This window comes from Heterodontus francisci, chromosome 15, assembly GCF_036365525.1.
Source record: "Heterodontus francisci isolate sHetFra1 chromosome 15, sHetFra1.hap1, whole genome shotgun sequence".
Classification (NCBI taxonomy): domain Eukaryota; kingdom Metazoa; phylum Chordata; class Chondrichthyes; order Heterodontiformes; family Heterodontidae; genus Heterodontus; species Heterodontus francisci.
Genome location: NC_090385.1, coordinates 14,906,862 through 14,922,901, shown reverse-complemented (window position 1 = coordinate 14,922,901; position 16,040 = coordinate 14,906,862). Strand labels below are relative to the sequence as shown.

At 41.0% G+C, this 16,040-nt stretch overlaps 1 protein-coding gene across 3 annotated transcripts in view; it reads right to left on the bottom strand.

Annotated features, from left to right (window-relative positions):
- Positions 1-16,040, bottom strand: part of il1rapl2 (interleukin 1 receptor accessory protein-like 2) — a 1,024,957-nt gene that overhangs the window by 291,698 nt on the left and 717,219 nt on the right. For all 3 annotated transcript variants that reach the window (XR_010976424.1, XM_068047131.1, XM_068047132.1), the window contains one exon: positions 2,798-2,872. Coding sequence is in view for 2 of the 3 variants with exons in the window: in XM_068047131.1 (XP_067903232.1) it covers positions 2,798-2,872 (75 nt within the window). In the remaining variant the exon portion in view is untranslated. The remainder of the gene's footprint in view (positions 1-2,797; positions 2,873-16,040) is intronic.

Sequence of the window (16,040 nt, the reverse complement as noted above, 5' to 3'; positions counted from 1 at the left end):
TTAATGACTAAAAGAAAAATCACACAAAAGCTGCTGACAACTCTATAACTCTAAAATGCCTTTCACAGTTACAATATGAAACTTGCTCCACAACAGAAGATAACCAACATCAGCTATTTTTATATAAGAAAACCTTTATGCCTGAATTCAAGCATTTTCATTACATTAACTGTTTGTATTTGCTATAGGTATGCCTGGTGACATAATGGGCTGGATTTTGCAGCAGAACTAACAATGAGACTAACAGTGCTCGCCATTATTAAAACGTAAATCGGAATGCAGCTTCTAGTGACCGCACATGCACAGTTAAATGCATAAATCAGGAAGCTGCTGTCCAAGTTGCTCTTCTCCAGAAGCTTAGCTGAAGTGGTATCTCGCTGAGAGACACACCATTGAAATAAATGGAATGGTGTGAAGTGCCTGTACTTAGCTCATAGATACAGACCAAACTCACCAGAAAACAGTGGGGCTTGTCCATTTCGGTGCAAACACATTCTTCATGGCAGAAGTTTTAACTACTGCCAAACAAACTCTCTGGCTCTGAAAATTAACTTTCACAAATGTGGAATCTCATTTCTTCAGATATTAAGTATTTTTTGAAATATGAGAAAAATACTTTTAATCGTTTTTCTTTGTCTCCTAATCCCATCTTTCTTTTCCTCTTTTTCACTTTCTGTACCTGATTTGACATTGAATTAAATATTCTACTGACACTTCCTAGTTCAGACTCTGTGCTACTTATTAACGATTCTTCAATCTGATTGGTTAGGGAGATACACAGTTGCTTGCCATTTTCACACAGGCCCCAGATCCCCTGTAGAGGGCGCCATGCTTTTTGGATTGCTGGCTGGCAGCGAGTTGCTGTGCAATAGCCCAAGGAAAGTGCGTGGGCAAGTACAAGTCCAATGAGTGGCTGGCACTTTTGTTCACCACTGACCAGAAAATACAGCTTATGGGTGAATAAAACCTGTGGTTAACCGAAGATACATGTGCTCATAAATCAACAGTTGGCACCAGAAATACTAAATCCGTAAAAATCCAAGCAAAATAAAAACAACCAAAATTTACATTAAACAATTTCAATTCATCAAAAATAACATTAGACAATCTGGTAAAATGCACAAAATCCAATTAATGTCAGTTAAAACACATGCATTTAATTTTATCATGAAATCATCCTTTCCTGTCATGTGATGCACCACACAATGGCAATCCTTGGTTGTCAATAGCAATGGAAAGATAGATTTTAAACTGATTCAAAAGTCAAAACTTGAATTGGAAAGTTAAACAAATGCATTTTTATAAGGAGGAACACCCAATATCTATGTTACTAAATTATTGAGGTTATATTCTTTTTTATGCTGATTAACCCAGTCAGTCTACGTCATCCTCTAGTGATCTGACTGGCCCATGAGAATCACATGCCTCAGCCCCATTTCGTTAAGTGACTTGATTGTTCCATGGAAATCATATGACCATTAGTATTTTAGTCACATGATTACCTTGACCAAACCTCATTCTCATGCACTGTAGTCAATCTCCTTCTCTTCTTTCTCTCCACCCCACCCCCAACCAAATTGTCTCATCTCTCTCTCTCTCAGCCAAACACAGACTTTCTTCTTCCAAACCCAAGCCAATGTATAGGGTACAGTGTCTCTGCCTCCAACAAGGGCGCCATATCAGTTCCAGCATCCATCAAGAAACCAGGGCATTCTGCTGTCATCAACTTGAGTGTTAGGCCTCCCACCCACCCTTGCCCACAAGAAGTGGCTGCATCTTCTTTGGGAGACTTAAAACTTCTGCAATAATCCAAGCAAAGAATTAGGTTCCTTCCCCAATCCAGGCCAACTGCAGTGTCCATCACTCTGCTCAAAGCATAAACTAGTACAAAGCTCCTTGCACTACTGGTGGAATGACTTTACCTCACTCAAGTATCCTCTTGGAACCTATTATTCCTTTTTCCAGTAAGGGTTCGCTGCCATCTCATTGTTAACTGGGTAGGTGGAAAGCTGGAGCTCTGATATGGTTTAGTATTGATTTATTGGCCACTAACTGAAGGATCACCTGTGGATCACCAGCATGGATATTGATGGAAATAGAGATTACGAGTGGAGCTTTCAACTTCAAGGGAAGGGGAATGGGATCTATAACAGATGATAGTAGATTGGCTGTTGATTATTCACCCACCCTTTGATTCATCCTCCTCCATTATTCAGCCCATCCATTATTCACCCCTGTCATTCAGCCCAACCATGATTAACCCGCCCATTATTCATTCTGTCAATTATTCACTCCTTTGGCGGTTGAACAACTGCCATCTCTTTTACGCACCAAAGCTAAAAGTTCCATCCTGCATTGCTGTGTTCAGCCATTATCTAACATTAAAAAAACCGAGAGGTTACATTATCTTAAAAAAAAAGAACTGAAATTATTTTCCTTTCAAATGTAGTTAGTTCATTTTGAACTAAATGATAAAAGTTGAAGGATGTTGTTGGGAAAATATGAACAGATGTCTCGCCTTATAGCGTTAAACAGCTTTGGAAAGCCTGACTGCCTCAGATGAAAGTGAAAGTTTCAGCAAAATCATAGACAACATTCTTCACTTCAGCTCTTGCTGTTGCTTATATAGTGGGGACTGCTGAGAATACAGGGGATACAAGAAGGTTGATGTAAAAATAGGAAGCACGAGTTAATAAAAGGGAAAGCCGTGGGAGAAATATTATGTAAAGATGTGATGGATGAAGAATCGCAGAACAATATTAATGTTCACAGTACAGACATTAAAGGTGTAACTTACCCAGCTGGACATCTACAGTACTTTGTTGGTTTTCAAGAGGGAGTAGAAGCTGAGGTAGCTTGTCAGTGAGTACAGCTGAAAGATATAAAAAAAAGCCCACAGATGATTAGAACATGTTACATCTGTTAAGGTATATGAAGGAAAATGTCAGCTCGACGTAATTACAATACACCACTTCACAAGTCTGGAGCATATATTATTTTTTTGTACCAAATTTGGTCTCTATGTCAACCTGATCATGGCAAGTGCCGGGGTGGGGGGAGGGGGGCAGAAATGTTGCCATTAAAACAAAGAAACATTGTGTGCCAGCTTGGATCAGGCAATAGCACTCTTGTTTCTGAGGCAAAAGGCCTTGGGTGCAAGCTCCAGTCCTGGACTTGAGCTCCTAATTGAAGCCGATATTTCAGTAGGGTACTGAACGAGGAGCAACACCCCTATTGCAAATGCAATGTCCCTATTCAAGAAAGAAGGGAGACAGAACTCAAGAAACTATAGGCAAGTTAATCTAACATTTGTCATTGGGAAAATGTTGGAATTCATTATTAAGGAAATAGTAGCAGGACATTTAGAAAACCATAATACAATCAAGCATAGTCAACATGGTTTTATGAAAGGGAAATCATGTTTGACAAATTTATTAGAGCTCTTTGAGGATGTAACAAGCATGGTGGATAAAGGGGAACAAATAGATGTAGTGTTTTTGGATTTCCAAAAGGCATTCGATAAGGTGCCACGTAAAATGTTACTACACAAGATCATGGTGTTAGGGGTAATATATTAGCATGAATAGAGGTTTGGCTAACTAACAGGAAACTGTTACGACCAGGTGAGAAAGGTATCCAGGGGTCCCCTTTAACCTTCATCTGGTCTTATTGTAACAGGATTTTGTTTAAACACACTGTGTTTTGAACTCCCTCTTTGGTGAATCTTGGCTCACCGATTTCAAATTATACGGCAAAGAAATGAGCACAAACAGGCTTTCATAGGTTTAAAGAAGAAAAGTGAAATTTATTAAAACTTAAACAAACTCGAATTCGGTTAACGCCTACAGATACACGCCGTGCCCCACACTAGCATGCACACGCGATACGCACATGCAAATAGAGACAGAAAAGAGCAGAAGAAAAATAGTGGAGAGGTTTGAGGCAATCTCTGAAGAGGGGTTTTTTGTTACTGTGCTTCAAGCTCGCTGTAGTCCTTACTTTTAGGTAATTCTTGCTTTTCGTTGTGGCCCAGTATTCTTCTTAAACCTTGTTCACTGTAGGAGACTATTCTCTCTCAGGGTTCATATGTCTTCAATGGAATGCAAAACTGGTGAGAATGAGATGAGAGCAGACAGGAGAGAGGTCTTTTCCTATCCAGGAGCAAACAGCTTTCTGTCCTCAAACACTGTTTCTCCAATTTAAAACTCCCCTAGTTGGCCAGCAGGTGGTCATGTGACTGACTGGTTTGACCAGGTGTCTTCTGTGTATTGGGAGCATTTTAACATTCAACCTGGAATGCTAGCTTCTCCACATTCAACATCTGATAATCAAAAGTCCATTGTGGATTAATTTGGAGCAGAGAGTGGCTCCTCCTCATCCTTTCCAAGTACTGTCTGTTACTATGCAAATGTCCCTCCATTCAAGGGTCTGGTGTTTTTGTTTTAAAAGCAAGTTCTTTCTTTATTCTAGTAACAGTATAAAAATCAATACTCATGTGGTGAAATTAATGTGTCTCATTCTTGGCGGGGGAGGGGGGGGGGCATGCGGCCTGCATGACAAAACAAAGGGTCAGAATAAATGGGGCATTTTCAGGATGGCAAACTGTAACTGGTGGATGCCACAGGGATCAGGCCTGGGGCCTCAACTATTCATGATTTATTACGATTTATGATTTGGAGGAATGGACTGATTGTATTGTAGCCAAATTTGCTGACAATACAAAGATAGGTAGTAAAGTAAGTTGTGAGGAATTGTCTGTAAAGGGTTATAGATAGGTTAAGTGAGTGGGCAAAAATTTCACAGATGGAGTATAATGTGAGAAAATGTGAGGTTGTCCACTTTGACGGGAAGAATAGAAAAGCAGAATATTACTTACATTGAGAGAGACTGAAGAATGCTGCTGTGCAGAGGGATCTGGGTGTTCTTGTACATGAATCATAATACGTTAGCATGCAGGTACAGCAAGTAATTAGGAAGGCAAATGGAATATTGGCCTTTATTGCAAGAGGGCTGGAGTATAAAATTAGGGAAGTCTTGGTACAACTGTACATGGCATTGGTGAAACCGCACCTAGAATACTGTGTAGAGTTTTGGTCTCCTTTTATAAGGAGGGATATACTTTCTTTGGAAGCAGTTCAGAGAAGTTTCACTAGGCTGATTTCTGGGATGAAAGGGTTTGTCTTATGAGGAAAGGTTGAGCAGATTGGGCCTTTACTCTTTGGAGTTTAGAAGAATAAAAGGTGATCTTGTTGCAACATTTAAGATTCTAATGGGACTTGATGGGGTAGATGCTGAGAGGATGTGTCCCCTCAAGGGGGAATCTAGAATTAGGGGGCACAATTTCAAAATAAGGGATCTCCCATTTATGATGGAGATAAGGAGGAATTTCTTCTCTCAGAGGGTCATTAATCTTTAGAATTCTCTTCCCCAGAAGCAGTGGAGGCTGGGTCTTGAATATATTCAAGTTGGGTTTGACAGATTTTTTATCTACAACGGAGTCAAGGATTATAGGGAGCAGGGAGGAAAGAGGATTTAAGGCCACAGTGAGATTAACCATAATTTTACTGAATGGTAGAGCAGGCTCAAGGGGCCAAATGGCCTATTCCTGCTCCTATTTCATATGATCTTATTCATTGCCAGAGGCGCTGTCTTTCACACTGAAATTGCATCTTCCTGTTCAAGGCATTATTTGAAGAGCAGGGAATTCTCTGGTTTCTTCCTTAAACTGATGGCAGCAAAACAGATTACATTCGCCATTTCTGGAATCTTGCTGTGTCCAAATTGGCTGCATCGTTTTCCCCATGGTACAACAGTGACTATACTGCAAAGTAATTCACTGGTTGTGAAGAATTTTGGGATGTCTAGCAGGTGAACTGTGGGCCTATATAAAATCAAAGAATCATACAGTACAGAAGGAAGTCATTTGATCCATTGTCCCCAATCAGCCATGATTGTATTGAATGGCGAAGCAGGCTCGAAGGGCTCTTCCTGCTCCTATTCCTTATGTTCTGTGGTTACCAAACCTCCTGCCAATTGCAAAAGTTACTTCCTATCTACTCAATCAAAACCCTTCATAATCTTGATCACCTCTAGTAAGTCTCCCCTCAACCTTCTCTGCTCTAAGGAGAACAACCCCAACTTCACTTAACAAAGCAAGTTTTTTTTCCTATTTCTATGTATGCAGAGTACAGCCTTTTATCAGTAGCTTATATTCTAGCACAACATAATGCAATCCATTCCTTGACAGAATCTGTCAACACAATCAAATGAACACTAGTTTTGCTCATTTCAGGCAATAATTGTAACAAATTGTAATAATAAAAAATATTTTAACAATACAGTAACAACTGAAGCTGTAGCACAATATTAGCTTTGACATTAAACCATCAGATCATCAGATGCAAGTGGTTAATTCAAGCCTGTTTGACAAGCATGTTGCTGTATACTGCTGTTAAAATTCTTCACCTAAATAAGTAATATCTACCATAAGATAAAAGAAGAAAGTGGTTGAAATTTTCAAGTAAAGGTATAGTTAAAAGTACAAAAAACTACATTCTTCAACTTGGAAAATGGCATTGAAGTAAAAAACAGTTGACCAAAAAGAAAATTGTCTATTACAATATGCCATGGTATTATGCCAGGTCATGAACACAATTAAAATACTGTCTTCAGCAACTGAGCATAATGAACACGACAGAAGAGGTTGCTTTAAATGCCAAAGCCTAAACGTTTCAGTGTGTACCATATATCTTAGTGCGCTTGGCCTGAAACGCAAGTTTCTGTCCACTTGCATATTGGGCTTCTCGAAATATACAATGTGAAGGAGAAAAGATGGCACAGTCCCACACGCTTGAATGAGCAACTGAAGGAAAAGAAAAATTGACGTTGTCTGTCTTGCCCAGAGCTGAAAATGGCAGCAGTGGCTGGGTAGATGTCTTCAGTTCCAATTGCCCCACAGTCCTGAATGAAAAAGGATACATGAGGAAGCAGCCTTAGGGGAAAATTAAGTCGGACTGTAAATTCCTTTTTAAAAGGGAAACTCTTGGGCACCATAAAACTAAAAGCAAAATTCAACAATGCATGCAAAAATAAAATGTGTTTTCACTAGGCATTTCTTCACTGTGGCATGCACTCATACCATTTTGATACATTTTGGAGACAGGATATGAGTGTTATATTAGAGAGGGTTCAGAAAAGATTCGTGAGAATGTTCTAGGGATGAGGAAGTTCAGTTGCATGGGTAGGTTGGAGAATGTAGGTCTGTTTTCCTTGGAGAAGCGAAGATTAAGAGGAGATTTGATAGAGCTGCTCAAAATCATGAGGGGTCTGGACAGAGTAGACAGGACAAAACTGTTCCCATTAACCAAAGGATCCAGAACCAGAGGACACTGATTTAAGGTGACTGGAAAAAGAAGAAACAGCAACATGAGGAAAATAATTTTTATACAGAGAGTGGTTAGTATCTGGAATGCGCTGCCTGAGAGTGTGGTGGAGGCAGATTCAATCAAGGCCTACAAAAGAGAACCGGATAGTTATCTGAAGAGAAAATATTTGCAGGGCTATGGGGAAAAGGCAGGGGAGTGGGACTAGGTAAGTTGCTCTTACAGAGAGCATGCATGAACATGATGGCCAGAATGGCCTCCTTCTGTGCTATAATCATTCTATGAATCTATACTCTATAACTGTGGCGTCAGAAATGTTCCACAGAATTGAGGATTGTTAAAAAGAAACATTTTATTTTGGAAAATTATTGGGTAAGTTATACAGACTCTTCAAAGGGCACCAGGAACCACAATGTGACAGTGAAAGAATGATACTTTATTATTGCATTTTGAAACAGTGAGACCCCACTTTATTGTAATCTAGATTTGACTGTTAAAACTCAGGAGAGTATCTCAATTAACTTTTGGTGCATTCACAGCGGACACTTGAATTGCTGGTAATTTATCTGATTGCTGATTGTTGGACCTTGCTGTGCACTGAGAGAAAGCCACATCTCCTCATATATAATAGCCAGTGTACTCCAAAGTAATTCCTTAGATACACTTTAAGACAACCTGAGATGAGTGAATGCAAATTCTTTCTCTCTTGGTGAGACTTCAGAGAAAATGTCATTGAAATGGTTTCACATGACTGAAAACTTCGGCCAGAATTTGCAATGTAAGAAGCAATCCATGAACTGACTGTTCCGAATGAAAGTCATTCCAAACAAATGAACTCTGATTGAAATGCTCGGCTATGAACAAAATGGATCATAATGTCCCACTCATTTGTTTTATATGTATATTATATATAATACTACTATAGAAGTGCAAAATAATTCACTTTTGGAGCTTTTGTGACCCATGAGCCATACTATTCTGCAACACAACATAACTAGACCAGCCTAATAAATACTGTGGCGACAAGAAATGGTCAGAGGCTAGGAATTCTGCAGTGAGTAACTCACCTCCTGCTCCCCAAAGCCCATCCACAAGTCAGGACTGTGATGGAATACTCTCCACTTGCCTGGATGGGTGCAGCTGCAACACTCAAGAAGCTCGACACCATATAGAACAAAGCAGCCAGCTTGATTGGCACCACATCCACCACCTTCAACATTCACTCCCTTCACCACCGATGCACAGTGGCAGCAGTGTGTACCATCTACAAAATGCACTGCAGCAACTTACCAAGCCTCCTTTTATAGCACCTTCCAAACCCACAAACTCTACCACCTAGAAGGACAAGGGCAGCAGATGCATGGGAACACCACCACCTGCTAGTTCCCGTTAAAGCCACCCACCATCTTGACCTGGAACTATATTGCCATTCCTTCACTGTTGCTGGGTCAAAATCCTAGAACTCCCTTCCTAAAAACACTGTGGGTGTACCTACACCAGATGAACTGCAGCTATTCAAGAAGGCGGCTCACCACCACCTTCTCAAAGGCAATTAGAGATGGGCAACAAAGGCAGCTTTGCCAGTGACGCCCACATCCCATGAAAGAATTTTTAAAAATCACAGTCATCCCTCATAATCTTTAATTACTGTAATTTCAGAGCCACTTTTAACATTAATTAACACATCGCAACTTCAATTAACCATACCAGGTATCTATGAAATTTTCAAGAGTCCCCGATCTGGGTGAGGAGTGCAGCAGGAGCTAGGGCTGGGTTCAGGATTGGGCCAGCAGAACAGTGGGTGTAGGGATTGAGGCAGAAGAGTAGCAGTCAAGGTAACATCTGGACAGCAGCGGGTGCAGGAATTGTATCAGGGTATGATCAGCATCAGGGCCTAGTTGGGAGAGTACTGGGATTGGGATCAGGATAATGAGAGCAGCAGGAGATGGGGCAAGGGTTGAGAAAGCAATTGGAGTCTGTGTTGGGTTTGAAGAGCACTGAAGGTTGGGCTGTGCTTAAGACCTTTTGGCAGCCAACAATCCTATACACTTGCAAAAATCCAAGGCAATTATGGATGAAAACAAAGGTTTTATGGTAAATGTTAGACCTGGTTACATCAAATACCATTGCTTACAGCAAAAAAGAAATTCTAATAAGAAACATATGCTGTCCTTTTGTAATATTTCTAGCAATCCAAAAACAGACACAATCACATAGGCACAATATATATATTTACATAGATTTATTAGGTCACAGACAATTTTTTCTTGTAATTTATTTTCTAGTGGATTATAATCCTAGCCCTTTTTGGGGTTATCCCAGATCAGGTGTACTTCTCAGAGGATCACTTTCAACTTAAAGGTTGAGAAAGACAGATCCCAAAGACACTTGAATGGGTCTGAAGAACTGATTGAACTCTCCCTCTGATCCAGGATAGCACCAAAAAGAGGTTAGGATTATAATTCATGACAATTTCACTGCAGTTTAATTTAGTGGAACTCTCGATTATCCACAAACTGTATGACCAACGAGGGAGTTCTCCTCCAAACAGCAGATGATTGAGGTTCGATTTACTGAGACTTTGGGGGGCCCAAATGGGCATGGGTATCACACTGCATAGTTAACCCACACCTGTTGATTGCAATGCAGGCAGGACACCAACTTCGTGCTGTCTGCTCATTTCAATAATTTCACAGTGCAGTCGGTTCTAACCATGCTGTTCATTGGCTGCATGCTTCAGCCGGGGACTAACATTGAGTGGATGGCACCACTTAAAGCTAGCTTGAACTTCTGAAAGCTAGCCTGCATCTCTTAAAGAGGAGATACAATACGGCTAGAGCAGGTGCTGGCAATTGTGCAGGAAATGACTCTGACCTAGCAAACATTGAAGAATGGCACAACATGGGCTCCATGGCTTTTGGAAGCTGCACTGGAGGCCTTGGTGGAGGAGGTGGAAAGGAGGAGAGAAGTTCTGTATCTGCAGAGGGCCAGGACGCCACCCCCGACACCCCCCCCCCACCAAAGACACATGCCCAGAAGGCAGTGGGAGCAGATGGCCGTTATGTTTAATGCTGACTGTCTAGCTCCAAGGACCTAGATGCAGTGCTGACAGATGTTCAATGACTTCACACGAGTGGTCAAGGTCAGTGAATACTGGGATAGCCATTGCTAAGGCTGTGGCCAGGTGAGGGGCCGAAGGTATGCTCAGACCTAATCCTCCTTCTCACGTCCCGCCTCCCCCTCTTTCCACACTCTTTTCTGCTGCAAATGGTGTAAACATGCATCTCTTCTGCCTCTCATCTTCCTCCCTCTTCCAGCAGCTTGCCCTGTTCTGCATGGCCTCTGTTCATTCTTCAAGTCATGCTGTATTCCAAGAGGAATACCTATTCATGCACTCATATCTAGGAACAAGTGGTTAATGCAGAAGCCTTAAGTCAAGACCAAGTCCTTTAGCACCTGCCACACCACTCCCTGTAGGCTTTTGCAACTGGAAACAACTATAGAAAGCACCAAACACTTGTGGAATCAAAGCAACAGCCAGGAGAAACCAACCAGCAATGAACCTGTAAGTAGTTGATGATCCCTTTAAATAGCACTGGTGGGGTCCTTCTTGCTCCTGAATGCGTGTGCAGCTATATGAGGTTAAGAGAGGGTGTTACCTGAAGCATTGAGATTCAAACTAGACTGCTGGCATCAAATCAGCATTGCACGCTGATTGATGTCATGATCTGCCTGCTCTGCATTATTCCAATTGTTCACTGAAAGTGCTCTAATGCCTTCACCAATATGGCATCGGGCACAATTCATCCAACAAGTCTGTGTGCACATGCCACCGATGCCATTTTGGAGCACTAAGGGTGCCCAAAAAACAAGCACAAATTATCCCAATTTCTTGCCCAGAGTATTTATTACAGAGCAAATTATAGATGGTGGGGTGATCTTAAACTGTCATTTCATCTTGAACTTCCAAAATGAAATTCATTCAATACGCATGCTGTGTGCTCATGATTTCTAAGACCATCTATAACCCAGTGTAAGTATTAGCTTTGTTCTTCCCTTTCAACCATCCATAATCTGATATATTGTGCTTTGGGATTATTATTTTACAAGGAATGTCTTGCAACAATTCTACCTTTAAATGACTTGTCTGATTGCAGCATGTTGTTTGCATTGCTACACCTTCTGGGAGTCACCACTGTGTAAGTAGTAGTAGGAATTTGGTACAAATTAATCTTAATTGTTTTAATGTCATTGTGATTCTGCCAACCTACATTAATCCTATTTATTTCACATAAAGAAACTTTAATGAATAAACAGATAGCAAACTCGAAGGAGGAAATTACTATGCATTTTAAGCAAACTGCATATGTTACATAATTCCATTTCTTTGTTTACTGAGAATCGTGGGTTTCACATCTCCTTCTAATAACCTTCATGCAATTCCAAGGCAAAATACAATTTTACTTTCATGAGGACCTTTTTTTTATATTATTATCTTTCTCCTTGATCTAATTTAATTTTTCTTTTCCTTTAAAAAAAATGTGAATCTAAAGTGACAAATGAAGAGAAAGCTAGTCATCCATCTTGACTGGACAGCTGGTGATTTAGAATGCAAATAGAAGCTATCATTCTTGTCAAACCAGTGCCAAAACACAAATGCACTGCCCACAGTTAATTAATATTCGGAAACCAATCAGCCCACCGCTGCTGTGGCAATGCTTCCTTTAACTCTATGGCGCATGGGAATTAGTAGTAAATTAATTTGCTCTCCCATTCAAATTACCTCAAATCCAAAGTCTGGTTATCTGACCTTATGAAAGCACCTGTGGTAGGTACTCATTTATAAGGCTGTCTGCCTCAGCCTTTTTTTTTTATTGAAAGACAGCCTCTTTAAAACAAAGAAAAATGTACCATTCTTATTGTAAAGCTTTAAAGTTATGACATGTAAGAAACTTGTTTCAAAAATCTTCATCCTGAATAAAGCTGGCGTCATGATAAATGGCCCTGTGTTTGGTTTTGACTTCTGAAGGAAATTGTACAACGCAGGGTAATGAATTAAGTCAATTCCAAGGCTTGTGGCAACGCAAATACCAACAGGAAGTGTTGTTCCTTTATTTAAAACCTTGCCCTGGGATCACGTCCTTTCAGTATGGGCTTGCTTCGGGTGTTGGATCTCATGAAACAATCACAAACCGTAACCTTTCAAAGCAAAATCAATCAATAATCATTTTTGTTTACGTATCAACTAAGTGGCAAAATTGTCTGTCATTGCAAAAAGAAAATTGTGTTATAACCTCTGTGCTGTCAGTTTAGCACGTTTCTATTTTGCCAATATATTTTCTGCACTTGAGACATTTAATTACATTGTTCCTATTTTCCAGCAAGCAAACATTTTCAATCACATTATTATATTCACAACGTTCTAGCTAATTCCTTTCTTTTTCCAGTTTTCAATCCTCTGAAGGCACTGATCAGTGTTGTTCTACAGTTGCCCCACTATTGCACCAGTTGGTGTTTCTTTATCAGCAAAGTCAGACGAGGGTTAAGTTATGAGGTTGCATAGACATTCCTTGAGGTGAGCTAATTTAGGTGTTTAAGATGATTAAAGGATTGAATAGGGTAGGGAGAAACTTTTCCTCTGCCGGGGGAGTCTCAAACAAGGGGACGCAATCTTAGAATTAGAGCTAGGCTGCTCAGGGGTGATCAGGGAGCACATCTTCACAAAAAGAGTATTGGAAATCTGGAACTCTCTCCCCCAAAAAGCTTTTGAGGCTGTAGGTCAATTGAACATTTCAAAACTGAGAATGGTAGATTTTTGTAAGGTAAATGGAGTTAATATACAAATTAGCCATAACCAAATCGAATGGCGAAACAGGCTCGTGGGGTTGAATTATCCTCTCCTGTTCATATATTCCGATCACAGCCAAGTCCGATTCCACCCTTTTTCAATCTCTACACATATATTAGGCGCAAGGGGAGAGCCAACTGTGCAACAGCCCCAACAAACAAATTTCTCTGCAGCACCTGTGGAAGAGCCTGTCACTCCAGAATTGGCCTTTATAGCCACTCCAGGCGCTGCTTCACAAACCACTGACCACCTCCAGGCGCGTATCCATTGTCTCTCGAGATAAGGAGGCCCAAAAGAAAGAAAGAAACATATATTATTTCCAGTCAGGGCCATAGAAACAGGATTTGGCGATTTGACTCATCAAGCCTGCTTAGCCATTGAGTTCGGCAAGGCAGCTCTATCCTTATAACCCCAATTGCCTGCTCTCTCACACTATGCCTTACCACCTGCACTTTTCAAATGAGTATCTATCTCCCTCTTAAGCATTTCAATTCATCCTGCATCTCTTCATGACCAATGCATTTCCAATTCTCACAGCCTTATGTGTGGAAATATTGCACTGGACTCGTCTTCAACTACTTTAGTTTGAAGTCTGAGACTATGGCTGGAATGTTACATTGGACAGGAGGCCCCGCCCACCAGCCGAATAGTCGGTGGTGAGCCCGCCTCTGCCGGGCCTGGGGAGCCACGCTGGGATGTTTCGCGCCCCAGGCCCTGAATTGCTCTTGGTCAGGAATTCCACCTCCTTGAGGCAGGGGGTCCTGCCTAATGTAGCTGCAGGCCAATCAGTCGGCCATCAGCCTGTAGTCCCAGCAGTGCCATCGGGAGCCATGGCCACAGCTGGGGCAACACCCAGCCATCGGAAGCAACAAAGAGGACGGCCCCGGAATTCAGCTAAGTTTTTGGGGCCTCACTGGGGACAATCGGCTGGGCCCCAGCGAAGCAAGGAGGGCTGGGGGAGAGTGTTGCGCGTTGGCAGCGGTTGGGGGCAGGGGAGTGGCGCTCCTTGGGGCACAGGATGCCTGATCAGGAGGGCCTTCCCCTCCCCCACCAGCCCGCAAGAAAGCTGCCTGGTTTTACCAGGTGGGGTTCTTGGGACATTTGGTGTCTGGTCGCCATGGTTAAAATACTAGCTACGGCGGGAGGAGACCCTTATGTGGCAGTTAATTGGCCACCTTCAGCTGAAAGGATGACCTTGCTGGAAGCTTGTCGTTTAAAAATGCCGTTTAAAAAAATATAAAGTCAGATCTCTAGTCAGTGGACCAAAGAAAATTATCATTCAACAAAACACATTGGCGTAACAGCATACTTTCCAGAAGTGCATATTTTGGCAATGGGTTTCTTTATTGTTACAGCTTTCATAAAACAGAGAAGTCTTTACAAACTGAGACATGAGGTATGAATGGCTGGGCATTGCAGTTTTCTTTGTATATTGTTATGAAAGTGCTTCAATTTTTTGAATATTTTTTGAATATGTTTACAGGACTCATTTTTAAAAATTGTGGAAATTGATTCATTTGAAAGACTGAAGTGATTCCATAGATGCTGGACTTTGTTTTTTTTTTAAAGAGGTCACTGGAAAGACTTGGGACTTTGTTTAAATACACACTTACTGGAAAGACTTGGGACTTTGTTTAAATACACACTTACTGGAAGTCACATGCCTTCAGCTAAGTAAACAGCAGGAGCCTTCTGACTAGGGAGTTGTTTACAGAGAAGTGACCTGTCAAGATTTATGGTGGACAGCAGTTGGTTTCATTTTGGATATTATTTTGAGTCAGTGGGGGGGGGGGGGTAAGCCTGCTAAGAGAGAAGCCACCTGCTCATCCTTTTGCCCTGCTTTGAGAAACCCTGAGAATCCAGTGTGATAGCTGAAACCCCTGATGCAGTGATTCTCCTGGAAAGCCTGCCAGACGAATCTTCGATATCGCCTGAAAAGAACTTTTCCAAAAAGATCCCAGTGATAGCCGTCCATGCGTATTTGGACGTCAGAATAAGGGACCACCAGGGAACATAACATAGCTTATCCTTTTTCTTCAAGAATTAACAAGTATTTGGCCAAAGCATTTTTTTTTTGTCTTTTTGTCAAGAGATACTGCAGAGAAAACGTTTTTTGTGTGTCTGAGAGAAAGTGTTGGGTTAATTTAGAAGGGAAGTTTCATATTTCAACCTGCATGTTAATGCTTTGCATCTTTATTGAATAAGTCTTGTTTTATAACAAATTAATATTTTTCTTGTTTAGTAAAGAAACCTGGTTGGTGGATTTTATTCTGAAGCAAAATTAGAGTATATAATTTGCCATATCGGTACCTGGGTAAAACATTTAAATATATGTTATGACCCATGGAGAAGTGGAACTAGAGAAAGACAGTGCACTCTAGCCTCAGTCAGTTAACAATATTTCACTCAGACTGGGCTCCACACATTATAATAAATTTTCCTGATGGTTTTATAACCAGAGACAATAGGATTATCCATTACCCTGTCAAGATGTACGTATGATCCCTGCAGACCTGTTCCTTGCAATCAGCTAATTCTTTTATCAGCTATTGTTTACTCAGAGATGAGGGCTACTTGGTGTTTTGCAATTTAATGGCTGTATCCATTCTAGACATAGTTACAAAGGGAGATTCTATAGAATTCTCAAGTTGGTTATTACTGACTTCACAAAAAAAACAAGATAAATAACAAAACCAAAACACTGCAGATACCGAAAAGCTGAAATAAATGAAACACTCAGCGGATCAGGCAGCATCTGTTGAGAGAGGAAAAGTTAACGTCTCAGGCTGATGACCTATCACCACTGTGCT